This window comes from Globicephala melas, chromosome 8 (genome assembly GCF_963455315.2).
Source record: "Globicephala melas chromosome 8, mGloMel1.2, whole genome shotgun sequence".
Lineage (NCBI taxonomy): Eukaryota > Metazoa > Chordata > Mammalia > Artiodactyla > Delphinidae > Globicephala > Globicephala melas.
The window spans coordinates 12,626,310-12,653,654 of NC_083321.1; the positions used below are offsets into that span (position 1 = coordinate 12,626,310).

General features: G+C 39.8%; 1 protein-coding gene across 1 annotated transcript in view; it reads left to right on the forward strand.

Moving 5' to 3' along the window:
- Positions 1 to 1,337: 1,337 nt before the first annotated feature.
- The window catches only part of FNBP4 (formin binding protein 4), a 38,237-nt gene continuing 12,229 nt past the window's right edge, over positions 1,338 to 27,345 (forward strand). The window contains exons 1-15 of the mRNA XM_030864407.3: positions 1,338 to 1,654; positions 2,646 to 2,735; positions 8,541 to 8,677; positions 9,200 to 9,383; positions 9,996 to 10,143; positions 10,248 to 10,368; positions 11,840 to 12,175; positions 13,233 to 13,443; positions 16,906 to 17,030; positions 17,923 to 18,027; positions 18,934 to 19,067; positions 20,055 to 20,242; positions 25,124 to 25,434; positions 25,980 to 26,124; positions 26,861 to 27,195. Coding sequence (XP_030720267.1) covers positions 1,429 to 1,654; positions 2,646 to 2,735; positions 8,541 to 8,677; positions 9,200 to 9,383; positions 9,996 to 10,143; positions 10,248 to 10,368; positions 11,840 to 12,175; positions 13,233 to 13,443; positions 16,906 to 17,030; positions 17,923 to 18,027; positions 18,934 to 19,067; positions 20,055 to 20,242; positions 25,124 to 25,434; positions 25,980 to 26,124; positions 26,861 to 27,195 — 2,796 coding nt within the window. The 5' untranslated portion in view covers positions 1,338 to 1,428. The remainder of the gene's footprint in view (positions 1,655 to 2,645; positions 2,736 to 8,540; positions 8,678 to 9,199; positions 9,384 to 9,995; positions 10,144 to 10,247; positions 10,369 to 11,839; positions 12,176 to 13,232; positions 13,444 to 16,905; positions 17,031 to 17,922; positions 18,028 to 18,933; positions 19,068 to 20,054; positions 20,243 to 25,123; positions 25,435 to 25,979; positions 26,125 to 26,860; positions 27,196 to 27,345) is intronic.

Here is a 27,345-nt window from a genome sequence, read left to right on the forward strand (position 1 = left end):
CAGATATTCCTCCCATAGGTAAGAAAAGGAAAGAACTCTTGCTACTTATTTCTAGTTTGTATATATTCAAGCACTATATTCATTCAAAAACTGAGTGCTTGTGTTCCAGAAAGTGCATTTCAATACTGGGAACAAAACAGACAAGTCACTGCTTTCATGGCTTTTGCACTCAGCAACCAATTTAAGGGTTCATCTATAAATGAGGAATATGATCTATAAATTAGGAATAATGATATCTACCCTATAAAGTTGTGAGAATCAAATGCAATTCTACATATAAAGTCCTTAGACGGTACCTGACACATAGTAAGTGGTCAATAAATGTTACATATTATTAGCATGCTCTAGCAAGAACTGAGTGAGCGCTGGGAATATAAATATATATACCACTGGGGACCTCCCTGGCTGTCCAGTGGTTAAGTCTCTGAGCTTCCAATGTAGGGGGCGTGGGTTCAATCCCTGGTGGGAGGTGCGGCCAAAAATATACCACTGGATTTCTTAAACTCAATTTAGAAGTGGGAGACGAGTATCAACGGTAAGTCAAGTTGCTAGGGAGGGGCTCAGCATTGAGATAAAAGGTTCAGAGATGTTATGCCTGCAACGGGTCTTGAGGAAGGAAAATAATTTTGCCACACGATGCCGTAGTTTTTCCAACTAGCGTGAAGGAATAAAGGTGAGAGAACCGCTCCGAGTGGCTGGCTCCAGAATGGGACAGGGGAGAGGAGAGTGCTAAAGGAAGATAAATCTATGAAAGCGGCCACGTTGGGAAGGCTCCTGTATCCCATCACAATTTAGGCTCTACCCTCGTATGCACTATGTCGTGATATTTTTCCACTTGATAAGCCACACGATGAGACGTCATCTTTGTGCCCCAAGAAAAACTTCACAAAACCATAAAAGACCTACTATTTTACCTAATGTTCAATGTTATATCCAAAGTAAGCCACAATAATCAGGGCGAAACTTGGGAAAGGGCCTGGAAAGCAGCACAGCTTCCTGGACGACAAACGACAAGAAACACATAGGCAAGAACGGGTACAAAATGGAGGACAAGACAGTAGAGAAAAGACTCCGCAAAAACCGCATGGGTGGAGCCTGACGTAATTGGAAGCAAGTCTAAACTCACATCCTTCCGTACTATTCGCTTGACTCTGACCCTTTTTCCTTGTCCATTGGCTACCGGGTTCTTCAATGTGTCAAAACAGCCAATCGTCTAGCCCCGTGGGTAAAGTCCTCCTTCCCCCCCGGGGGAGGAGCCAGAAGAGTGTACGGGGCCCAAGGCGCTTGCGCGGGCGCACGCTCCGCCGGTTAAAAGCGGATCCTTCTAGGAGGCGGTGTCGCAGTGTATGAATATTGATTACGTAGCGTCGCGCCGAACGCCCGCCCCTCTAGGTTGCCCGACGCTCGCAGCTCGCGTTCGGGCTCGCGATGGGGAAGAAGTCCCGGGCGGTACCCGGCCGTAGGCCTATCCTGCAGCTCTCTCCGCCAGGTCCGCGGAGCAGCACGCCGGGACGGGACCCAGATCCGGAACCCGACACCGAGCCGGACTCGGCGGCGGCGGCGGCGGCGGCGCCCAGCCAGCCAGCCCCGGCGACGCCGACGACAACGACCGCGGTCACTGCCGCCGCGGCTCCGGACGACTCACCTTCAGAAGGTAAGCGTGCGCGAGGGGCCGCGGCGCCTAGGTGGGGCGTCCGAAACTCGAGCTCGGGGCTCGCGGCCTAGGCCTCTCGGGCGAGTCCTAGGAGGAAGAGAAACCCGGGCGGGCGGCGTCCGCATCCGAGGCCTGTTGCGTGCGGCCTGCGGTGAGGACGGCTGTGAGCCCAAAGCTGCGGAAGGGGCGGCGGAGCCGTGTGCGCCCGGCCGGAGCCGACCCAGAGGCGCCATCTCTGGTGCAGGGATTGGCCCAGGCGCCCAGTCTGCTCAACGTCTGTTCTTGGCTTTGAATAACTTACGGGGTAAATGTGAGAGTATGCGTTTCCGTGTCCTAGGTTTGGTGACCGTGGAACCTGCCGTTTCCTACACGGCATCGGCTTTTCCTTTTCGTTTTTGTTGAAATTGAGAGAGACCCTTTAGAAGTGAGCATACCATTTTTATTATGCCAGCTAAAATGTAAGTAACCCCTAGTTGGCAGGTTTCCCAAAAATCCCTGGAGAGGTGGTGTTTGTGGGTTCCCAAGTACTTGTGTTTATCCCTAGAATGGTACTTGGGTTAAGAATAACCGGACTGGGCTATACTGCAGGGGCCAGACGCCGGAAAAGCCCCGACCATTTCAGGTTTAAAAAACAAAAAAAAATCACGTTGGGTGGCTCTTGCGAAAAAAATGCTCTAGTTGTGCTTTTCGTAAAAGCCTTCTGGTAGCCTGGAGAAGATTTATTCTGTGTGTGTGTTTTAACTTTGGATTATTTCAGATGTAATTTTTATATACGGTGTTTAAATTCTTAATGTTAAAGCCACTAGGCAGATGGAAGATTCTAGTTATACTGGTTTTCTTTATTTGGGTTAGTGATGAGTTACAGCTACCCTGTTTTTAAATTGATGAAATCTAGACTTGAGAAGTCACAGATTGTTTTGTCACCTGTATAGTTTTTTCTGTGTTCCGTCGTCTGACTGTAGTTTTCTTTTGTTTGCTTTTTTAAATTCAGATGAACAGGAGGTGGTGGTGGAGGTTCCTAGAGTTCAGAATCCTCCCAAACCAGTCATGACCACCAGGCCCACTGCCGTTAAAGCAACAGGTATAGTTTTTTTTTTTTCATCTTTTCTACATTAGGATCAAACCGTGTTTGTATATAGTGTTTTGATGAATGTTTCAGTGTTGCTAATTTATATTCCTCCCATAAAATGGAAATTTTAAATCTTTGTGAGGGCTTGTTGGTATATATACTTTAACCAATGTAAAAGAAATTTTATTTATTTATTTATTTATGGCTGCGTTGGGTCTTCATTGCTGCGCACGGGCTTTCTCTAGCTGCAGGGAGCGGGGGCTCCTCTTCGTTGTGGTGCACAGGCCTCTCACTGCGGTGCCTTCTCTTGTTGCGGAGCACGGGCTCTAGGCACGCGGGCTTCGGTAGTTGTGGTGCGTGGGCTCTAGAGCGCAGGCTCAGTAGTTGTGGCACACGGGCTTAGTTGCTCTGCGGCATGTGGGATCTTCCCAGACCGGGACTGAAACCCATGCCCCCTGCATTGGCAGGAGGATTCTTAACCGCTGCGACACCAGGGAAGTCCCTTAACCAATGTAAAATTTGCTGTTCCCTTTTCTCTGTACCCAAATTACTTTGTACTACTTTTTCTACTGATGCTTTTGTAACTAGTTTTCTAGCTCCCCATTATCTTGGCATTCTTTAGGGACACCAACAGTGTCTTTTCATTGTGTTATTTCTCTAACACACAGCTTTGATTGGTACCTAGCAAATGTTTGTGCAGCTGAAAATTGCTCTTATTATTTTTTAAGCATGAAGGAATATTTGCAGTGATGGTTTTGTAGACAAACCTGGGTTCAAATCACCACTCTAGCATTCATACTAAAACCTCAGGACATCATTTATCTGTAAAATAGATCTTACAGCCCTAAGTTATTTTGATGATTAAATTGAACAATATATATAAGTTTCTAACACAGCAAGTGCCAAGAATGTTAGTTTTCTCTACTCTTTATGTATCTTGAAAGATTAAAATATGTTTTGATACTAAATATTCTATAATTGGTAGTAATTTTATTCTTCTGAATTTGCAGGACTTTTTGTACTATGTGACACCTGAAATAATAGATGCTTGTTCCCCCCTACCGCGTATTTGCCACTTAAAAAAAAAGTATGGGTTGGAAAAGGTAAAACTACATTGTGAGAGAAATTCCAGAACTAGGAAATAGCATTTTGTATTTGTAAACTACATATATTATTTCATTTGGGTCTTCTAAGGATTATGTGCAATGGATAGAATTTAAATGTTCTACGAGAAATTTCCTTGGTTGCAGTGTCAGTCAGCACTTCAGACCTTTATGTGCCTTGTGAACAGAACTGTTTTCATTCTGTTCAGCTTCATACTGCGGCGTAAGAATATATCAGCTTTACACTCCATCCCTCCCCACTGCCGTTGGCAACCACAGGTCTGTTCTCTATGTCAGTGAGTCTGTTTCTGTTTCGTAGGTAGGTTCATTTGTGTCATATTTTGGATTCCACATATAGGTGATATCATGTAGTGTTTGTCTCTTTCTGACTTGCTTCACTTAGTATGATGGTCTCTAGTTCCGTCCATGTTGCTGCAAATGGCATTATTTCTTTTTTTTCTTTCTTTTTTTTTTTTTTATTGTGGTGCGCGGGCCCCTCACCGCTGCGGCTTTTCCCGTCGCGGAGCACAGGCTCCGGGCGCACAGGCCTGGCGGCCATGGCTCGTGGGCCCAGCCGCTCTGTGGCATGCGGCATCCTCCTGGACCGGGGCGCGAACCTGCGTCCCCTGCATCGGCAGGCGGACCCTCTACCACTGCGCCACCAGGGAAGCCCCTTTTTTTTTTTTAAAATAGCTGAGTGGTATTGCATTGTATATATGTGCCACATTTTCTTTATCCATTCTTCTGTCAGTGGACATTTAGGTTTTTCAGATATTCTGTTTCTTCTTGACTCAGTTTTGGTTATTTGCATCTTTCTAGGAATTTGTCTATTTTAACAAAGTTGTCTATTTGTTGCTATAATTAGTTCAGAATATTCTCTCATAATCTGTAAGGTCAGTTATGAAGTCCATTCTTTCATTTCTGGCTTTGGTAATTTGTGTCTTGTCTCTTATTTTTTTTGGTTAATATAGCTAAGTTTTGTCAATTTTGTTGGCCTTTTCCTAGCATCAAATTTGGTTTCGTTGATTATCTCTATTAATTTTTTTGTGTCATTGATTTCTGCTTTTAATATTTATCATTTCTTTCCTTCTATTTGCTTTATAATTGTTTGCTCATTTTTTTCTAGTTTCCTATGGTGAACGCTTGAGTTGTTGGGTTGAGATACCTCTTTTCTTTTTTGACTTAAGGCAATAAATTCTCCTCTAAGCAAAAAAAAAAGAAAAAAAAGAATATATCAGCTTTATTCATTTCTTACTTACTAGTTGGTATACGCATAGGAAAAAGTTTAACAAAAACAAAAGGGAAGCAATTTTCCATTATTATTTGCATGGCTTTGTGAAACTGTAGATACTCAAGAATTGATATATATATGTATATATTTTTTAAATTAATTTATTTTATTTATTTTTGGCTGCGTTGGGTCTTCTTTGCTGTACCCGGGCTTTCTGTAGTTGTGGCGAGCGGGGGCTACTCTTTGTTGCAGTACACGGGCTTCTCATTGCAGTGGCTTCTCTTCTGATGCATGGGCTCTAGAGCGCAGGCTCAGTAGTTGTGGCGTACGGGCTTAGTTGCTCCACGGCACGTGGGATCTTCCCGGACCAGGGGTTGAACCCGTGTTCCCTGCATTGGCAGATGGATTCTTAACCACTGCGCCACCAGGGAAGTCCCTTGATATATTTTTTTAAAGATAATTTTAGTTAAAGAATTTACTTTTATCACTATAAACATGCTGAATTTCTTTGCACAAAAATGAAATTTAAATGAAATTTTAAGTTATTAAAATATGCTTTTATAATATAGTAGAGAAGCATATGTAGTATTTTTATGCTAACAGATATTATGGTAAATGCATTTGAAATTATCTAAGGGAAAATTTAGAATAAGTTCTGTTAAATTAGGCCAACAGACTACCATGATAGTCAACAGTATTTAAGCATCTTCTAGAAAAGGGTATTTAATGTGGTTCCATAGATGAGTGTCAGACATCTGTGAATCCCCTGAAATTGCACACTCAAGTGTGTCTTCCTGAGAGAAGGTCCACAGCTTTTATCATTTTGATTGTTAATAGCTTTCTGTGACCAAAAGAGTTAAAAATCACTGTTCAGTGTTATGAGGAAATAGTTTCTAAGGGGCATAAGGCACAGTTACTGTTTGAAGCTTATCAGGAAAGTAAAGTATATATCTAAGAAATAAATAATTTACTGCCCGATATCATTAGTTAATTTGCAAATTGTGTGGCACCATCCATTAGAGGTAAGCATATTGAGGTTTGAGGAGTCAGTACTCCTCAAAAAAGACTGCTAAGGACTGGCTCTGAAGATTGGCCTTGTTTCCTCTGGCTTCATTTAGCAACAGCTTCTCAGTAGTAGTCTAGAAGCCTGGTCCTGTGAAGCTTTTGGCTTTCTAAGATTATGCAATTTTGTATAGTATTGTGAGATTTTTTTTTTAGTGTTATTCTAAATGCATGCCTGTTTTTATTAATGTATAGAATAAATTTTCAGAGATGTAATTAGAACTTGTTTCATGACTTGATTTTATCTTTTATTCCTTTAGAGTTACCTTTTGCCCCCTTAACATCATTTTATGTAATCCCATAATGGTCTGATTAATCATAAAGTGATATTGCATCTGGCACTGTGCTGGAATTTGCTTTTCCCATCCCCTGTTTGAGAGCATTTGAGTTGTTTACAGTTTTTGGTTATTTAAATGAGGCTCTTAAAAGCTTTGTGCAAAACAATTTTTGTAATTATTTCTTAGGGTTATATTCTCAGAGATGAGATTATCTAGCTATAAGAAACTTTGAGAGTTTTGTAGTTCTTGGTATATGTTACCAGATTGTTCTTAAATATTGTATCAGTTTATGGTGTCGCTAACAGTATTAAGTATGTGTCTTTCCCCCAAATGCTGCGTTTAATCGTTTTCATTTACTTTGCTATTTAATTGTCATTATGTTATCAGGAGTTTGGAAGAGGTTTTAAGTGTGTAATATGAAAAGCTCTGAGTTGAAGAGAAAAAGACTAGGTGGAGCCTTGGCTAAACCTTTTTTTAAAAAATAAATTTATTTATTTTATTTATTTATTTTTGGCTGCATTGGGTCTTCATTGCTGCCCGCTGTCTTTCTCTAGTTGCGGGGAGCGGGGGGCTATGCTTTGTTGCGGTGCGCTGGCTTCTGACTGCGGTGGCTTCTCTTGTTGCAGAGCACGGGCTCTAGGCGCACAGGCCCAGTAGTTGTGGCACACGGGCTTAGTTGCTCTGCGGCATGTGGGATCTTCCCGGACCAGGGTTTGAACCCGGGTCCCCTGCATTGGCAGGCGGATTCTTAACCACTGCGCCACCAGGGAAGCCCTTGGCTAAACCTATTGCCCTAGAGACCCACTCTGAGCCTGGGGAATTACCCCTGCTTGGGAATTTTGTAGTCAAAATTCCACACGGCTCACCTGGTTGGAACCTTTTACCAAAAGATACAGAATTAAAGAACTAAGGCCAGTGATTATTGTCTCTCAACTAAGAAGTGTGTTTATATAAAAATATAAATTTCCCATCCTCCGCCTTCCCTGAAAAACCCATCAGTGCTAAATACTAAAATGCAGATTTTTTCTGTACAGAAATGTCTTATGTAGTTCTATCTTTATCTCTTGTTCAGAAAATGTGGAAAATTGACTGGTATGACCCCACCCCCAAAATGAGATATAATATATTTGGTAACTGGAAAATGGAGATACTGTGAAATATCCATTTAAGAATCTTCCTAATCAGTTTAAAATAATATTTTGGAAATTGATAGTGTAACAACTTAGCTATATACTAAAAAAATAATGAAGGTGAAATTTATGTGGCTAAAACAATGAATGTGAACTTTTGTATGATAAATGAAGCAATTTGTGTTCATGTTTAGGTGAATCCATGAATTTGTTTACAGAATTATGACAGAGAAAACTAGGTTTTACCTCCTGATAAATCTGTTCAGTTACCAAGGCACTGGAAAATTTAGTCTTATTAATAGCTGCATAGTCTAGCTAGACTTAAATATTTCATATACCTATTATAATAAAATGATATATGAAGAGGGTATATATGCTCACTTAATTGTAACATTAGAGTAGCCATAGGTGATACAAAAGGAAATGGCATAAGCATTGATCAACTAGTAAAAAAGTGTATAATTTCAGTTTTTTTTTAAGAAGGAAATTGCATTGCAGCATCACAGAGGCCATACCTAATACCATTTGAGTGGGAATTTTGGTTTTAGCTGGGTTTTTGTTTAGCTGGGTATTTGTTGCTAACCTAGCATGTTAGGTTCTGTTTTAATTTGTCACTTCTTTTTTGAGGAAAAAAAATCATTGAAAAAGAGCTTTGTTTTTCACTTTGAAAATCTCCTTGTTTCATTTACTAAACCCTAATTGGTTTACTTGTTTGAGATGGACACGTAAAACAACAAATTCTAAAATCAGGATATACTATGTGTTATTTTGACAGAGGGAGTATGAGGTTGAATAATTGAGCATATATTTTGAAAAGGATGTCAAGTTGCTATGCAGATTGATTTTATTAGCTCTAAGTGCATAGTCAGTTTGTACCTCTTTTTGGTAGTTCATTGAAGACTTTTTTGAGGTTCTACAAGTAAACTAAATGGCTAAAGAATCATATTTTCTCTTGGATACTTCCTAGGACTTTTTGACATTGTTATAAACGTTGCTTACCTTTTTGTTTCCAGGAGGTCTGTGCTTACTTGGTGCATATGCTGACAGTGATGATGAAGAGAGTGATGTTTCAGAAAAACCAGCACAGTCTAAGGAAGCAAATGGAAACCAGTCAGCTGATATTGATAGTACATTGGCCAACTTCCTAGCGGTTAGTGGTGTTTTTGTTTGGGTTTTTAGTTATTGAACACTTTGGGATCGGAATTTCAAGTGGTTAGCCTACTTGTCAATCTATGTCTGTCTCTCCTTTTTTTTTAGTCTCTCCCCATCTCCTCTTTTTGTGACAGTTGTAATGAGAAAAATGGGGAAGAGGAGGGTTTTTTTGGTTTTGTTTTGTTTTGTTTTTTCAGTATGCGGGCCTCTCACTGTTGTGGCCTCTCCCGTTGCTCCGGACACGCAGGCTCAGCGGCCATGGCTCACGGGCCCAGCCACTCCGCAGCATGTGGGACCTTCCCGGACCGGGGCGCGAACCCGTGTCCCCTGCATCGCCAGGCGGACTCTCAACCACTGCGCCACCAGGGAAGCCCAAGAGGAGGGTTTTGACTTGGGAAGCTGAGACTTAAGCTTCTCAAGTCAAAACCCTGTGTGTGTGTGATTTTTTTTTTTTTTAAAGTGATGGCCATTTTTCTGGTTTAATGTGATTAATGAGTTTGTCACTATTTTCATTCTAAAGGAGATTGATGCTATAACAGCTCCTCAGCCTGTAGCTCCTGTAGGAGCTTCTGCTCCACCTCCAACTCCACCTCGGCCAGAGCCAAAGGAATCAACATCTGCCCTTTCTTCCATTACCCCAAATGGGACAGACTCAACCCAGACTGCAGGGTGGCAGTATGATACTCAGTGTTCACTGGCAGGAGGTAAACTTGATCCTTTGAGTTTTAAAGAAATCTAAAGTGTAGTTCTTAAAGGTGTTCTAGGCATTGAGGTTCCCAAAGGTGAAAGCCTGTGTGCTTCAGCCCCAGACTTTAGAATTCTGGTTTCTTAAATACAGTATTTAGAAAATGAAAACGGCTAGGGTATATTTTTTTCTACTGAAAGATAATTGTTTGCCTTTTAACCAGTAGCAGATTATGCTCGGTAAATAATAAAAGCCATTATTTTAAAAAGTATTTTGGGATTCAGAATACATTTTTCAACTATCAAACTGCTTTTTTAAACCATGTTTGCAAAGATGACTGAGGAGGGGGGAGTGGCCCCCCCAGGGAACATTTGACAGTGTTTGGATTTCTGGCTGTCAGTCACAGCAGAGGGTGGTAGTGGGTGGTGAGAGGAGGGTTTACTGCATCGACTGGGGAGAGGCAAGGATGCTGGTGAACACTACATCGGACTGCCTCCACAACAGAGAAGTGCCCTGCCCAGTTGTTAACAGTGCTGTGTTAGGTTGTTATAGCTTTAGAGTTGACTTGAGATAGAAAGTCAGAGTTGTGTGGGAATATGTGCTTCTTAAAATTTGTTTCATTTTCTTCTAGTTGGAATTGAGATGGGAGATTGGCAGGAGGTCTGGGATGAGAACACAGGATGCTATTATTATTGGAACACACAAACAAATGAAGTGACTTGGGAATTACCCCAGTATCTTGCCACCCAGGTGCAGGGATTACAACATTACCAGCCCAGGTAAGAATAGACTTGAAAAAAAAGTTACTAGAAGGAAATCAGAGTCTTATCTTTTGCTGATAATATTTGCCTTCTGTTTCTCTTGCTAAGTATATTTTTTTTAGTTCCGTAACAGGTGCTGAAGCTAATTTTGTGGTAAATACAGACATGTATACTAAGGAGAAAAATATTTCAGTTTCCAGTAGTAAAAGTGCACCAGTCATAACCAAGCGAGAAGTTAAAAAGGTCAGTGTTACAACTTACCTCATCTGCTTATTTTCACATCTAAAGAACTTGAATGTTACTCTGTCACAGGTATATAAGCCTTCTGTTAATATTTTACAGCATAGATGTGAAACAGTATACATTTTGTTTCTTAAAGTTTTACATAATCTGTGTCTGTTTATTATATGGCATTTATAGCAGTTACCCAGTTCAGTGGTGCTTTTGGAGCTTTAGGGTGCAATAGAGGCTCCTTGAGTCATTGTGAAGGACATGGGAGCAGCCAAGCAGGCAACGCTTCGGGTCCCCTTCTCTGCTTCAGAATAGTTGTATTTTGGGATTCCACCTTTTTTTTTTTTTAATATAAAGATTGGCTACCTTAAAAACTGCTACTAATAAAACTTGACCATTTTTGTAATCTCATCAGTAAGAAAAGTAAGTTGTACTCTACAGAGAGAATGTGTTGAATTTTAATTTATCTTGAATTTTTGAACGATGACGGAGTTGTATCAAAAAATGCTTTTACAGGGCTTCCCTGGTGGCGCAGTGGTTGAGAGTCCGCCTGCCGATGCAGGGGACACGGACGGGTTCGTGCCCCGGTCCGGTAAGATCCCACATGCCGTGGAGCGGCTGGGCCCGTGAGCCATGGCCGCTGAGCCTGCGCGTCCGGAGCCTGTGCCCTGCAATGGGAGAGGCCACAACAGTGAGAGGCCCGCGTACCGCAAAAAAAAAAAATGCTTTTACAGAATAAGTTCACCTTTACACCTGTAAGAGGGAGGTAGAATAAATATCCCAGTGGAGGAGGTAGACACTTTAAATGAAATCACACATTTCATTTTAGAAATATTTCACTTTCCTCTGAATCACCTTCACAGCATATTTAAGTTATCTCATCATACAGAAGAGGAAGGTGAAGATTTATCCAGTCATGTGTTGAACTGGCAAGATTCTGATCTTATTTAAATCTGCCTCTGTTTCTTACTAGTCTGCCTTTTGATGTACAGAGAATAGAAGAAAAGATATGTTTGAATCCCACCCAGAACTGTAATACTGCCTTCCTAAAGTAGCAGTGTTTCCATTATACATGTGTAAAGAAAATGGTACAAACATGTACACTAATCTGATGGGAGTCAGTGGTTTTTAAGAATATCCAGTGACTGAAAATTATGGTCGTTTTTATTTTTATTTTTATTTATTTATTTATTTATTTTTGTGGTGCGCGGGCCTCTCACTGTTGTGGCCTCTCGCGTTGCGGAGCACAGGCTCCAGACGTGCAGGCTCAGCGGCCATGGCTCACGGGCCCAGCCGCTCCGCGGCATGTGGGATCTTCCCGGACCGGGGCATGAACCGATGTCCCCTGCATCGGCAGGCGGACTCTCAACCACTGCACCACCAGCGAAGCCCTATGGTCGTTTTTAACACGAACAATTAAATGTACTGTATATTTAGGTGAGATTTCTTTGAAAGTTAAGCAAAATTATTTTATTCTTTATAGGAAGTGAATGAAGGAATTCAAGCTCTCTCAAATAATGAGGAGGAGAAGAAAGGGGTGGCAGCATCACTGCTTGCTCCTTTATTGCCTGAGGGAATAAAAGAGGAAGAAGAGAGATGGAGAAGAAAAGTAATTTGTAAAGAAGTAGAGGCAGTTTCAGAAGAGAAAGAAACAAGTACAACAGAAGAAGCAACAATAGTAAAGCCACAAGAAAGTCTATTGGATGGTGTGGAAGACCCTACTCAGGAGGATATTTGCAGTGTTGTTCAGTCTGGAGAAAGTGAAGAGGAAGAAGAACAAGATACCCTGGAGCTGGAGCTGGTTTTGGAAAGGAAAAAAGTAAGTGTTTGAAGTTCTGTTAGATGTATTTTCTTCCTTCGGAACTGTCATACTCTGGGATTGCTGTGCTCAATTTACAGCCATCGTTGGGATTTTGTTTTTCTTATCCTTTCACCTAGATATGCTTATGTAATAAAAACTTGAACTATGGAGTTGTAGTTCTTTTGGTCCCTGATGATGCTTTTGGTAGTTGACAACCAATAAAGACTAACGTTGTTATGATTTAAGGATAGATACAGTAAGTAATGTATATCTTTGGTTTAGCTTCTTAACAAACAAACATTGCGAATTCTTGTGATAATTTGGTTTTTAACCCAACAGTTAAAGTACAAGTTGACTTGCAATGATCACCTGTGGTATTGTGTGTATAGTTAAGTGGACCTTATGGGAATTCCCTAGCAGTCCAGTGGTTAGGACTTGGCGCTTTCACTGCCTGGGCCTGGGTTCCATCCCTGGTCAGGGAACTGAAATTCCACAGACTTCTATGCGGCCAAAAAAAAAAAAGGAAAAAGAAAAGTGGGCCTTGTGGGAAGATAACAGGAGAGTTTAAGAGGAACCCATTATTTCATGTGCTTTCCTTCTAAGATAAATGGTCCACAGGAAACTTTCTGATTGAGAAGTTGATTTTTACTTATTTTCTGCCCTGATTTTTCTTGGAACAGTTTTATCTACTGCTGCCTTGAGTATATACGAAGCAAAGTCTTAACAGGTGTTATAGCAGTAAATCACTTTGAAGCTTCCCGCTTTTGAAAAATTTGAAGCTATAGAGAGGGACCAGCGAAAGTTGAGCTTTATCCTTTGTGTACATGTATTAGAAAATTTGTTCATGGATCTTTAGAACCTATACCCTTTAAATCAGTATTTGTTAACTGTAATCATGAGTAAACATTTATTGAGTAACAGTAGAATTTGGAGCATAATGATCAATCCTGATGTAAAAATGTATTAAAAAATACTTATTGTCCTCAAAGGATTTAAATTCCAAAAACACATGGCTGTCATTCTTGCTACTCACACAGATAAATGTTGGTAAACAGTTAATTCCTGTTCGTCGTAGGCAGAGCTGCGAGCCTTGGAGGAAGGAGATGGTAGTGTGTCAGGGTCTAGTCCGTGTTCTGATATCAGCCAGCCAGCATCTCAAGATGGAATGCGTAGACTTATGTCTAAAAGAGGAAAATGGAAGATGTTTGTTCGAGCTACCAGTCCAGAATCTACCAGCCGGAGTTCTAGCAAAACTGGACGAGAGACTCCAGAAAATGGAGAAAGTGGTAATTTGTGCTTTAATTAAACTTGAGAGTTGAAAGATGTAGAGGAGAAATCCCTCTTACCCTTTTCTGTTTTCTCTTCAGCAAATAGAAGGATATAGCACTTTTACCCTTTTAGGAAATGCGGGGAAGGAAACTTCTGCCTTTTCCTGCTCCACCTCTGGTGGAGCAGTAAGAAATTGAGAGGCTAGAATCCATCGGATGAGATTGGGTCTCTCCCTCCCTTTTCTTTTTATCACTCACTACAGTAATTGTCATGATAATCTGCATAAAGACCGTGGATTCTCTTTACCTCTCTATTACCAGTTGGTAAACACGGCAGGCAAGGCCCACCTCTGGCAAACCCAGCCTCATTTTCCCTCTCTGTGTACAAGTTGTCCAGCCTTTGGTTGGGTGTGTAGATAGTCTGGTACTGTCATGAGGACCCAAGTCATCTTCAGGGTAATATAGAGGAGAACCTGCTGCATTTTTGCAGTCTGTTACCAGAACTAACTAATTTTAATCACCAAACCTTAGTTGAGTGTACCAAGCAGAAGGTACCTTATAGGTTACAGTTTAAAAATAACAAGTAAACAAAAACACAGGTAATAAATAAATGCAAACATCCTTGAATTTTTCTTTCCAATCAACCATATAGAAGAATATGAAGTAGAATTCTAAAGGTGCCCCTCCCCCCTTCGTCTTTTCACTGTTTTCATGCCCTACCCTGAGGTCCGTTTTCTTTATTTTTTTATCTACATATATTCTTCTAGACCTTTTCCTCTTTTTTTAATATACGTTGGTGGTTTTGTGTGTGTGTGTGTGTGTGTAATGTGCATATGTAAATTTGTGTGTGTGTGTGTGTGTAATGTGCATATGTAAATTTTACCATAGGTGAGATTAACCATATGGATTGTTAGACATACTTTTTTGTTTAACAAGGTCTTGAAAATTGTTTTTAACTACTGAGTAGTATAGATGTCTTCATTTAACTCTTTCCCCATTGATGGACATTTGTGTCCTTGTTTCACTCTTAGAAGTAATATTACATTCATTTTATCCCAAAAAAGTATAAATATTAGCCATTCAAATATCCATCAAAAGAGTAGTGGATAAATTGTGATGTATTCTTCCAATTGAATACTAAGCAGCAGTAAAAAATGAATGATCCATTGCTATATGCAGTAACATGGATTAATGTCAGGAACAATAATGTTGAATTTAAAAAGCCACAGAAGAATGCATATGTTAGTGCTCCATGTATATAAGTTGAAAAATAAGCAGAAATATTGTGCTTAAAGATCTATCCATGATGAAAGTAGAGGCATTTACCAACACCATCAGGGTGTGTCTGGTGTGAACATGTTGGGGGAGAGGCACAGGGAGCTTCGAGGTGTTATTAATAGTCTTCTGTTAAGCTGGGTTGTAGTTACTTGAGTGCTCATGTTGTTTTTTAACTATATTATACTCATTAGTTAATGATACTATGCAATTAAAATAATGCTGTAGTAAACATCTTGGTACATCTATCTTTATGCAGATTTTAGTACCATTATAGTATAGATTCCCAGTGGTATATTGCTAGGTCAAGGGGTATATGCATTTTCATTTGATAGATCCTGCCTAACTGCCCTCCAAAATAATCAAGTCTTAGAGCTCTAGCAGTGCTTAAAATTGTTAAATTCTTAAACCTGCCATCAACTGTAAGATGTCTAATATACCAATGAACTATAAACTAGTAAGTGAGAGAGTAGAAAGATTTGGTTTTAGACAACATGAAAATGCAGAAGGAATATTAATGATCAAATAAAAAGAACAAGGCCATTGTATGAAAAGATTAAGTACTTAATACAAAATTTTAGGCTAATGAAAGCTGTTGAGAGTGATATTAAAGTCACATTTCTTCTCTAGATCAAATATTAACCAGCGTTAAGAAAAGGTACTCAAATTTGTTTTTTTGTTTGTTTTTAGTCTGTGATCCTCCAGAGAGATGGATTTACATTGTATATGTTTGGTAAGCAGGTGTTAAGCAAACATAACAAAGAGTTCATATCTTTTAGTCCATTTAAGTATGTGGTAAACCTACCTATTCTTTTTTGGAGATTCCCACTACCAGCAGACAGCACCAACCAGAAGAGTAGGTAGGTCCAATAAAGGCTGTCTACAGGTGTTAACCAGTTCAGGAAGGGAGTTATTTGGTAGTTTAATATGCTGCTCTGGTCTTGAAAGCCTTTTTTTAAAAAATAAATTTATTTGTTTTTATTTTCGGCTGCGTTGGGTCTTCATTGCTGCGCGTGGGCTTTCTTTAATTGCGGTGCACGGGCTTCTCATTGCAGTGGCTTCTCTTGTTGCGGAGCACGGGCTATAGGCACATGGGCTTCAGTAGTTGTGGCACATGGGCTCAGTAGTTGTGGCTCGCGGACTCTAGAGGGCAGGCTCAGTAGTTGCGGCGCACAGGCTTAGTTGTTCCGCAGCATGTGGGATCTTCGCGGACCAGGGCTTGAACCCGTGTCCCCTGCGTTGGCAGGAGGATTCTTAACCACTGCGCCACCAGGGAAGCCCTGAAAGCCTTTCTATCAAAACCCATTTGATAAAGAACCGTTAGATATTCTAGCTTTTGTAAATAATTGAAGCCATGATTTTCTGGAAGAGAAGATTAGAAAAGATTAATAGATGAAGGAGGAAGGGAAGGCAGAAACTTCTTGGTAATGTGGTAAAACAAAGTAAATCATGTATATAGACACATTTTAAGAAAGGTGATTATAGGGGCTTCCCTGATGGTGCAGTGGTTAAGAATCTGCCTGCCAATGCAGGGGACGCAAGTTCGAGCCCTGCTCCGGGAAGATCCCACATGCCGTGGAACAACTAAGCCCGTGCACCCCAACTGCTGAGCCTGCGTGCTGCCACTACAGAAGCCCGCAGTCCTAGAGCTCGTGCTCCACAACAAGAGAGGCCACCGCAATGAGAAGCCTGCACACCACAATGAAGAGTGGCACCCGCTCGCCACAATTAGAGAAAGCCCGTGTGCAGCAATGAAGACCCAATGCAGCCAAAAATAAATAAATAAAATAAATTTATTTTAAAAAAAAGAAAGGTGATTATAAAGGATTAAATTTTTTGGCTCTTTAGAGACAGTAGGTTGATAAGTCACTAGGGCTTCCTTAACATGTAAGGAGAAAACAGGCAAAGGAGAGCACTAATAACTTTCAGATATTTGCTACGGGGTAAGAAAATGTATTTGGGGCTCTATTAGTATTGGTCCTTTTTTTTTTAATTTTTTTTTTTTATTGAAGTATAGTTGATTTACAATGTGCCAATCTGTCCTGTAGAGCTAAGTGACTCATTTATACACATATAGACATCCTTTTTTTTATATTTTTTCATTATGGTTTATCAGAGGATATTGAATATAGTTCCCTGTGCTATAGAGTAGGACCTCGTTGTTTACAGTCCTTTTGATTTAATTTCACATATTTTCTTTTTTAGCAATTGGTGCTGAAAATTCAGAAAAAGTAGATGAAAATTCAGACAAAGAGATGGAAGTAGAAGAATCTCCAGAAAAGATTAAAGTACAAACAGCACCTAAAGTAGAAGAAGAACAGGACTTGAAAGTATGTATATTACTTAATGCAATTTGACAAATAAGTATTTTTAAATTGGCGAACCATTTTAAATAGGCCAACTACTTTCTTTTAGCAAGTAGTAAAAAGTAATCTTTACTATCTCCAAATATAAATCATTTATTTGGTTAGGTGAAAAGGTTATATTTAAGGCTGAAATAAGGAGCTATGAGACTGACTTGATGTAGAGAAATTATCTAAAAATAAATTCTAAATGCTTAATTACTTATAAGTAAGTCTCCATTGGAAAGCAGTAGCTTATCAACTATAGGCTTCTCTAGTTTGGAAGTACTAAAGAGACTCAAGTTACAAATTTAATTCCTGCATGAACTACTTGTCCTTACACAAAGGCATATTTGTTTCCAATTTCATTTCTGTTGCTAATGTCATGAGAAGAATTGGACCAAGTAAGTGTGTGGCTCTTAAAGTGTGATCTGTTGGAAAAACCACTTAGCATATTCTTTTGACTTGAAAGAGTTTGTCCACTCACCAGTTAGTGTACAGCCGTGTAGATGGGACTGGGAGAATTAATTTTGTTCAGTGTGGGGCTAGTGTAAGCAATTAGTAATGGATAAATGATGGCTTGGACAATATTGGGGGTTATGTCATTTAGGACCTATTTTCAACTTCCATATCGTATTAGAGTAGATAGTGCGTCTAATTTCTCTTGACCTTGTCTCATTATTTAACACTTTGTTATGTGAATTATTTTACTGTAAATTAGGGTTTTATCTTGTACATAACTAGTTGCGGTATGTGAGAAAGGCTGTTTATAGGCAGACCCATTTTTCTAGTATCTGCAACAATAAATGAAAGATTTTACATAATAAAATTTTGCTGACTCTGTTTTTATTTTTCCTTTTTTTTCTTTCCTGCATTACAGTTTCAGATTGGAGAACTGGCAAATACCCTGACAAGTAAATTTGAATTCTTAGGCATTAATAGGCAGTCCATCTCCAACTTTCATGTGCTGCTTTTACAGACTGAGGTAATTTAGCCATTTTTAGTATAAATAGTCAGTGTTTGAATGAAATGCTGTGTGTGTGAGGAATCTGTCTTATTTATGTTTCAATCCTAAATTTAAATTTTTAATCTTGATGTATATTTGAACCACCAACCCAGGAAATAAAACTATGTATTAGCCAAAGCAAAACATAATTATGGAAATAAATACTGAGAGTTTGTGTATGATGATGATACTTAACCCCCTTGAATTGGCATATATTCTGTTTTTCTAAGAAATTAAAATTCTGTTCATAGTGATGATGAGACCACATAATGTTGAAAGTACTTTATAAGTGTTAAAGCATTATAGACTTTTTTGGCGGGGCACGGGCAGGGGTGGCACTCAGCTTTTGGGATCTTAGTTCCCCCACCAGGGATCACACCCGGGCCCACGGCAGTGAAAGCGAGGAGTCCTAACCACTGGGTCGCCAGGGAATTCCCTACAGGTCTACTTAAAAAGAGAAGTTCTGGATCCTATTTGTAACCTGTGTACTTTACAATAAATAGGATTAGGTAAGGAATTCCTGTAGGAAGCTCACTGATTTCCTTGAGAACTAAACCTTTAATTTTGATTAATAACATTACTTAATTGAATGAACTATCCACCCAAAAAATAAAGTTACTGGGGAACCATCTTAATATAGTCCAAAGGGAAAAACAAAACTACTGCTACTCATTTTCACAGATGTTGGAGATTTGACAGTACTGGGGTCCAGTCTCATTTTTGAGAACTCTGAAGGGCAAACAAGATTTTTAGGCTGGGATTTCTTTTCCCGTTTGGTCTAGTCTGCTGCCAGAGTATACATCATGGACCAGAAGACTTAAGTTCCTTTTACCTCTGCCTCCTGACATAATAATAAGTCTTTAACTTACTGCTTTTTTATTTTAGACACGGATTGCAGACTGGCGGGAAGGGGCTCTTAATGGAAACTACCTTAAACGAAAACTTCAGGATGCAGCAGAACAACTAAAACAGTATGAAATAAACGCCACTCCTAAAGGCTGGTCCTGCCACTGGGACAGGTACGCACTCTTCTCCCCTTTTCACCTTTCACCTTTGACATCTCAGACTTGATTTGTGATCACCACCACCTGACGACCTGACAGCCTGTCTGGAGACTGAGAGCAGCTGCGTTAGCGGTGCTGGGCAGGCAGAGCACCCCGAGCACTTGCAGAGTTTGGGCCAGCCACACGTTGGAGAAACAAAAAGCAATGTCTAAAGTGTTCCATGTAACGGATTTTTTCCCAAGATTGGACAAAGCTGGTTTTTACTCCAGAGTGTTGTTGCACGGAGTAGGGCGGGCTTGGGGGTTAAGCGCATGCGAGAGCTCTGTGCGCTTTACAGGACCTCTGGAAGCAACTACTCCTGATTAACCTCGGTGAAGTTAAGGAAAGCTTCGTGGCTGAAGATGTGAATGAAGAACAAGATTACTATCTTCTGCCAGCAGGTCAGATGAAAACATTTCTTTTTATATTTGGCTTTTCTTGATTTTTTTTTCGTTATTTGAAATCTTTGCTCTTTTATTTTTCAGCTCCCAGATCCTCTCCCTCTCTTTAGCTTTCACTGTGTTTGGTATCAAGAGTATGAAATGTGAATTCCACGGTTCAAGAGGGGAAGAGTCACCTTTCGCAAACTTCGTTCTCTTCTTTGGAAGGGAAATTAGTGTTCTAGGAGATTGAGTCCCTTTGCTAATGAAACTTGAAACCCTGTTAAGCATTGGCAAAAAAAAAAAAAAAAAAAGATGTGAGAGGTGTTTTTCTAAGTCATCTGTTGGAGTGAGAGGGCTCAGGGCTGTATTCACAGAGCTGCTGGCAGTGCAAATAGCTTTGAATTATCCTTGGTTCTCCATCCTCAATTGTCAAAGCTCTTTGTTGCCTTTGTGAATAGCAGTCCATTAAGAAGAGGTTCGTCCCTGTGAGAGCAGACTGCTGTCCTGGGACAGGACCAAATGGAAGTGTCTTTGTAGGAGAATGGGTCTTAAAACATGTGTTTTCTTTCTTGTAATTTAGGGATCATAGACGATATTTCTATGTAAACGAACAGTCGGGCGAGTCTCAGTGGGAGTTCCCAGATGGTGAGGAGGAAGAGGAAGAAAGCCAAGCACAAGAAAGTAGAGACGAGACTCTTCCTAAACAGACCTTGAAAGACAAAACTGGCACTGACTCAAATTCTACAGACTCTTCCGAGAATTCCACAGGTGGGACAATTTACCCTATATTAATTGGAGAGAAATTATTTTAGAGGAAAAAAAAGACTTGTATTAACATGTAAAAGAAAATAATTTGAATCATAATCACATAAATTTCTAACTAAAAAATAATGGCTTGCCCTAAGGAAAAGAAAAAAAGAATGCAGGGCTTATATTGAAGAAAATTAAGGTAGTGACTAGTTGGAAGTAAGCATAGTATTGATACCAGCCAGACTCTGCTAAAAAGTAAAATTATGAGCCGGTGTATTTTGATTTTAAAAGATTGTCCTATAACTATTCTGTCATGCCACAGACGAAGCTGTGGATTTCCAATAACAGGAATTCTAATTAATGCTAAGGAACCAGTTATTTAAATTGTCGATATTTATGTGGAGTAATAAGAGATTTGTTCTGCCTTTCTGTAGAGCACTTAGTCTGCTGATTTTGCAACCTCATTTTTACACTTCACTAATCTCGTAGGAAGTATGGTTGTTACAAACCAAAATGATCTGAATAAATGCTGTGAAACTAGGACCATACTTGTTTCAGAGAAGCAAAATAATTGATCATTGCAAATCATCAATATTCTCGTATAAAACAATTAAGATGGCTCAATCCAGTTAAAGTACTCTTAGGGAACTTCAGTTTGGTTACGTAATTTTTTTTTTTGCGGTGTGCGGGCCTCTCACTGTTGCGGCCTCTCCCGTTGCGGAGCACAGGCTCCAGACGCTCAGGCTCAGCGGCCATGGCTCACGGCCCAGCCGCTCCGCGGCATATGGGATCCCCCCGGATGGGGTTACGAACCCGCGTCCCCTGCATCGGCAGGCGGACCCTCAACCACTGTGCCACCAGGGAAGCCCTGGTTATATAAATTTAAAAAAGAAAAAAAAGGCTTTCACATTTCACAGTTTTTCATTTACTCTGAGAATCTGAAGAACCATTGCTTGATTTCCTTATTATGGAAGAAGATACACTGTTTTTTTTCCTCGAAGTCCCATCTTTCTTGGAATGACAAAAATAAGTGGCTAATGAAGCATAGTCAAGACTGTGATGAACAAACAGCCTTTCAATCTGAAAAACTGGTAGATGTTTGTTTAAATGATAGCATGTGAAGGTAAGAGTGTTGTGGAATGATTTCTAAAGTCATAAACCTTTGTGAACTATATTCAATATTTTGTAATAACCTATAATGGAAAAAATCTGAAAAGTATATATATGTATAACTGAATCACTTTGCTGTATGCCTGAAACATTGTAAATCAAACTACAAGTTTTTTTTAATTAAAAAATAAAGTCACAAACCTTTGAGGATAAAAAGATAGTTTTTGGTAAGATGAGAGTGAAGAGCTGAATTCTTATGTCCTCTGCTAATCAAAAATAATATTTTGTATTCTACTGGCTCCCTAATCCCAGTAGAAAAGTTCTGATTGTGTACCAAATAAAAATGGTCATGTACCAATGATTTTGTTAACTTCTTAAATAGCCTAAGAATCATTATCAGGTCACTCAAAATAGGCACCTATGACTGCAGATAATTTTAGAACATAGCAAAAAAGTGGTTTTCTACTTCATATTTCAGAAAAAAAAATTCTTAAGTTACAGGGTGTACCATTTTCATGAAGAGATTTTCTTTAGATTACTTTCTCATTCTTTGGGTAGTGAATAGTAGATACGTCTAGTAACTTGGTTGTATTTACTTTTTAATAGTTAGTGACCTGAAGAGGCTTGATGGTGGTTCTGGTTTGGTGATTCCCTTCTTGACCAGTGTCTAATGTCCCTTCTTATATGTTCTAAAGCTTAATTGCTAATGCTAAGTGTTGTGTGAATACCTTAGAGTTAAACATTAAGTTACTTTCTCCCTTTGTTAATGACACGCAGTTGGTACTGTCTGATAAAGGAAAAAGCCGCTGGTAAACCAGCTTATATTTTTGAGCCTCTTGATTGAGAGCTACTAAAACCACATGATAAACTTGATCTAAATAAAATCCAAATCTTGTACTAAGGTCTTTGGAATTGAAGAGCAATACCAATCACTATTTTAAGCCTGTAAAGAAAGTGTATAATGCTTGCTTTTTGTCAGCCCAACAGTGGTTAAAATCATCTTTTAAAGAAGAAAACATATACACTGAGGAGCAAGAAAGTTTCAAAGTTCTGTTCATTTTTAATCCTTGTTCATTGTTGCATGTTTGAATTTGACATTATATCTCTTAAGATGAGTGATACTTCAAGATACCCAACATGTCTGTTTTGCTGGGCTTTTGTCAGGTTAAGTTAAGCTGCTTTTCCAAAAAGTCTTATTTCTATAATAATTTCTTGATTTAAACTGATAAACTGGCCTCTTGCCTCAAAATACTAAGCAATAATACTTTGGGGGGAGTATAGGAAAACAATAAAGGAAGCCTACCTTTATAAGAAAGAAAGCCTGATTTTCTATTTATATAGAAGTAAAGATTCATAGAAAAAATATGTTCTTGGAGAATTCAACATTTGTATCCTCACGGTATTCTGTTTTTAAGCTCGGTAGTTTAAAAAATTTATTAGCACATAATAAAAGCTATGTATATACCATTTTAATCTCTCCTTGGACTTCAGACTTAATGTTCTCTTAAATGGCAAAATACCTCAACTGGGTTAAATTTAGAAATGAAGAGAAGCAGTATGTAATATGACATCCATGGATATTCAAACTAGGATTTCTCGAAATTCTTTGTATTTAAGCTAAAAGAGATAATTATCAGTGTTACGATGCAGCTTTTATGTTTTGAGTAAACTTAGTTTAGGATTCAAATATTAACTCTAAAAGTGCTCCTTGTATGATCTAAATTTATCAAGTCTAGTTTGTTTCCTATTTACAGAAAGCTCAATTATTTCTGATTAACTTTGTTGAAGGTTGTAAACCACATTATTAATCTTGAACCTGCTTTGTTTTCTTGATTTCCTCTGCATAGCAGCTTCTCACCATCATAAACATACCAGTATTGCATTATGCTTCCAGATGAGAAACCTGCCAACATATAAATCTGACAAATTTGTTTACCTACCATATATTATGGTTGGTTTAGTAAAAGGAAGTTTAATAAGTTATTAATCCTCAGTGTTTACTTCCTCAGTTCTGATGTAATCTTGATGTACTATTATGTAATGTAGTAGACTGCCTGCCCATACCCAAACTGTCTACCAGTTAGTGTAGAGATTCATAAAGCTTAATGAGACACTTGAGGACTTTTAGCTGGAAAACTACATTCTTGTTTTCTGGTGAATTTTTTTCAGTTCCCTTTTCCTTGGTAGTAAGCAGTTTCTCAAAATAATTAGAGTAACTGTGTGAATTATGTTCTTCAAGTCTCTTACATAATGTATCATCTACCTGTTCCGTAAAAAAGTGAAGCTATTCTAAAAGCCAAATGGTTCATGGCTGCTTTGGTTTTACACTGTTGAGTGCCAGTGTGCTGTATTTTGAGCAAAGTAAGGTAAAAGGCCTTATCCTTGTTCTAGAGCCTTTTATAATAGAGTCGTTATTTAATCTACTGCTTTGACCATGGAATTTGACAGGTGACGGCATCTGGATCTCTACTCCGTGAGAAGTGAAATTTGAGATTTCTAACGCTCTTAGACTCCTGATATTTCACCAGGACATCTTGTTAAAATAGCACTAGGGGAGTTCCCTCATGGCCTAGTGGTTAGGATTCTGAGCTTTCACTACTGTGACCCGGGTTCAATTCCTGGTGGAGGAACTGAGATCCTGCAAGCAAAATGCACGGCTCGGCCAAAAAAATATATATATCACTAGACTAGGGGTCAGACTTGACCACTAAGAGCTATATGATCTTGGGCAAGTCATTTCCCTCCTGGGTTTCATTACCTTTAAAATGAGAGGGGTAAACTAGACGATTTCTCATGTCTCTTCTACTCCTAAATTCTATGATTTTAGGGAGAAAATCCCCTTCAGCATTCCTGGGATATATATCTAATAGTCCCAAATATTGTGAAACTTCCCTATTGACGATAAAGAGGGATGGGGAAGGCTGCAAGTAAGTATATCTTCCTATTTTCTCTAATCTTTAAATCTTTTCCCAGCAGAGAAAGGGTAGTAATTTACTATGACTTTTGCAAATTTTGAGGAAAGCTAACCCTGCAGCTCCTCAGCTATAATTTCTTAACTTCAGCAGCCATTTCAAATCCTCCATATCTTCAAACACCTCTTCTCTGTGTTATATTTATCATTATCATTTACCTTGAAGATTCATGCTCACTGATTTCCCTTTTCTCATCACAGGAATAAAAAATTACCCTCTCTCATTTGTTGCTGTGATTTAGTAAATGAATAATTCACACAAAGGTGTGAAGGAATGATAGGATTGACAATACCACCTTGCAAATGGATTTTTGAAACTTAGTAACCCAAATTAATTGAAATGGGGAGAGTTTGTGTGATTTGAATGTGTACTTCTCTGGGTCATCCTTAATTACTTATCTAGCTCACTAAAAGATAAAGTACATGGAATCAGTATTGCAAATGCACATCATTCACTCTCTTTTGAAATAAAGAAGACCCCAGAATGTTGCCTTCTAGTTGTGTATCTTTGAAATAAACTTCAGGTTCAGATGACTGAATTTCTCATTAAGTTGATGTGATGTTGCTTCATTTACTCAGCCATAAATCTGTACCCAGAAAACAAGACTAGTATAACACAGCTGGGGCGAGTGCTAACAGTAAATTCTATAAATTTATCTTTTCATGGAAGTCATTTTTGAACTGAGTTTAATATTTCAGTGACATCAGTGTAGAATAGATGTCTGTGGGACAGGTTTTGTCTATATAATCAGTTGAACATTTCTGTGTTCATGGAGTTTTAGTCTTGCTTTTTCCCTGACTCCTATTTGTTTTCATAGGTTCTCTTTGTAAAGAGTCCTTTTCTGGCCAAGTTTCTTCTTCATCACTCATGCCACTTACTCCGTTCTGGACCCTTCTTCAGTCAAATGTGCCTGTGCTTCAACCTCCATTACCTTTGGAAATGCCACCGCCTCCGCCTCCACCTCCAGAATCCCCGCCTCCCCCTCCCCCTCCTCCTCCTCCTGCAGAAGATGGTGAGATCCAGGAGGTCGAGATGGAGGATGAAGGAAGTGAGGAGCCTCCTGCTCCAGGAACGGAGGAGGATACTCCATTGAAACCTTCAGCACAAACCACAGTTGTAACTAGCCAGGTGAGAAATGCCATCTGGCATTCTGAAAAGTTTTGGGGGACTGGGGCATGATTGACACGTTTTATTTTTTTTTAATTTATTTATTTATTTTGGGCTGTGTTGGGTCTTTGTTGCTGCGTACGGGCTTTCTCTAGTTGTGGCAAACGGGGGCTACTCTTCATTGTGGTGCACGTGCTTCTCATTGCAGTGGCTTCTCTTGTTGCAGATCACAGGCTCTAGGTGCGTGGGCTCAGTAGTTGTGGCATGTGGGCCCTAGAGCACATGGGCTTCAGTAGTTGCAGCGAGCAGGCTTCAGTAGTTGTGGCTTACAGGCCCAATAGCTGTGGCTTGCAGGCTTTAGAGTGCAGGCTCAGTAGTTGTGGGGCACAGGCTTACTTGCTCCGCAGCATGTGGGATCTTCCCGGACCGGGGATTGAACCCGTTGTCCCCTGCATTGGCAGGCTGATTCTTAACCACTGCACCACTAAGGAAGTCCCTACATGTTTTATTTTAGAAGAGGATACTTAACCAGGGGCTAAAGCCACTGACAAGAATCTCTGTTTCAGACTTCAGCTGACTGTACCATCTCTAGTTCTCCTTCCACTAAAGCAATAAAGAGAAAAGCTACAGAAATTAGTACTGCAGCAGTTCAGAGATCAGCTACCATTGGTAGTTCTCCGGTCCTCTACAGCCAATCAGCTGTAGCTACAGGTAAGCATTGTGATTAAAATGTATTTTCATCAGTGTATTATCTTTGTTTCCAGAATTAGATATCATAAATTAATGTTAAAGGCTTTTCATTGCAAAGACAGTTTATGTGCATTTATTTCAGTTACTAAAAACCACTGCTAACATTGGCATATATCCTTCCAGATTGTTTTCTGAGCATTTACACAACATCATTGATCTTGATGTTTAAGTACCTTAATGCTAAAATATTCGGAACACCAGAAAATGTGACTGGGTTTTTTGTTTGTTTTTGGGGGGGTGGTTTGTGTGTTTCTTGGCGGGGGGGGGGGTATATTAGAATCACTTTGTAGGTGATCTAACTCCCAATTTCCTTTTCCTCCTCCTTCTTGTTTTTGGCTGTGTCACAATGTCCTTTTTTTTTCTTTTTTTTTTAAGATGTTGGGGGTAAGAGTTTATTAATTTATTTATTTTTGCTGTGTTGGGTCTTCGTTTCCTTGCAAGGGCTTTCTCTAGTTGTGGGAAGCGGGGGCCACTCTTCATCGCGGTGCGTGGGCCTCTCACTGTCACAGCCTCTCTTGTTGCGGAGCACAGGCTCAGTAGTTGTGGCGCACGGGCCTAGTTGCTCCACAGCATGTGGGATCCTCCCAGACCAGGGCTCGAACCCGTGTCCCCTGCATTAGCAGGCAGATTCTCAACCACTACGCCACCAGGGAAGCCCCACGATGTCCTTTCTATAGTTTTATGTTTTCTGTTCTAGGTCACCAGGCAACAGGGATTGGACACCAGGCACTATCAGTTAGCCATCCAGCAACAGGAATGGGTCATCAGGCCAGAGGAATGAGCCTACAGTCCAATTACTTAGGACTGGCATCAGCTCCTGCAATTATGAGCTATGCTGAGTGTTCCGTCCCAGTGGCAGTGACTGCTCCCACATTGCAGCCAGTCCAGGCCCGCGGCGCTGTGCCCGCCACTGCCATTATAGAGCCGCCGCCGCCGCCACCTCCTCCTCCTCCTCCTCCCCCCCCACCACCACCACCACCAGCTCCCAAAATGCCAGCACCTGAGAAGACAAAAAAAGGAAAGAAAGATAAGGTAGAGTAAACCTCTCTTTACATTTTAGTTTAAAATTTTTGTTTTATTGAGGTGATAGTTAAAGTATAAATTCAGTAGCACTTAGTATATTCACACTGTGGTGTAACCACCACCTCTCTCTAGTTACATAACATTTTCATAACTCCAGAG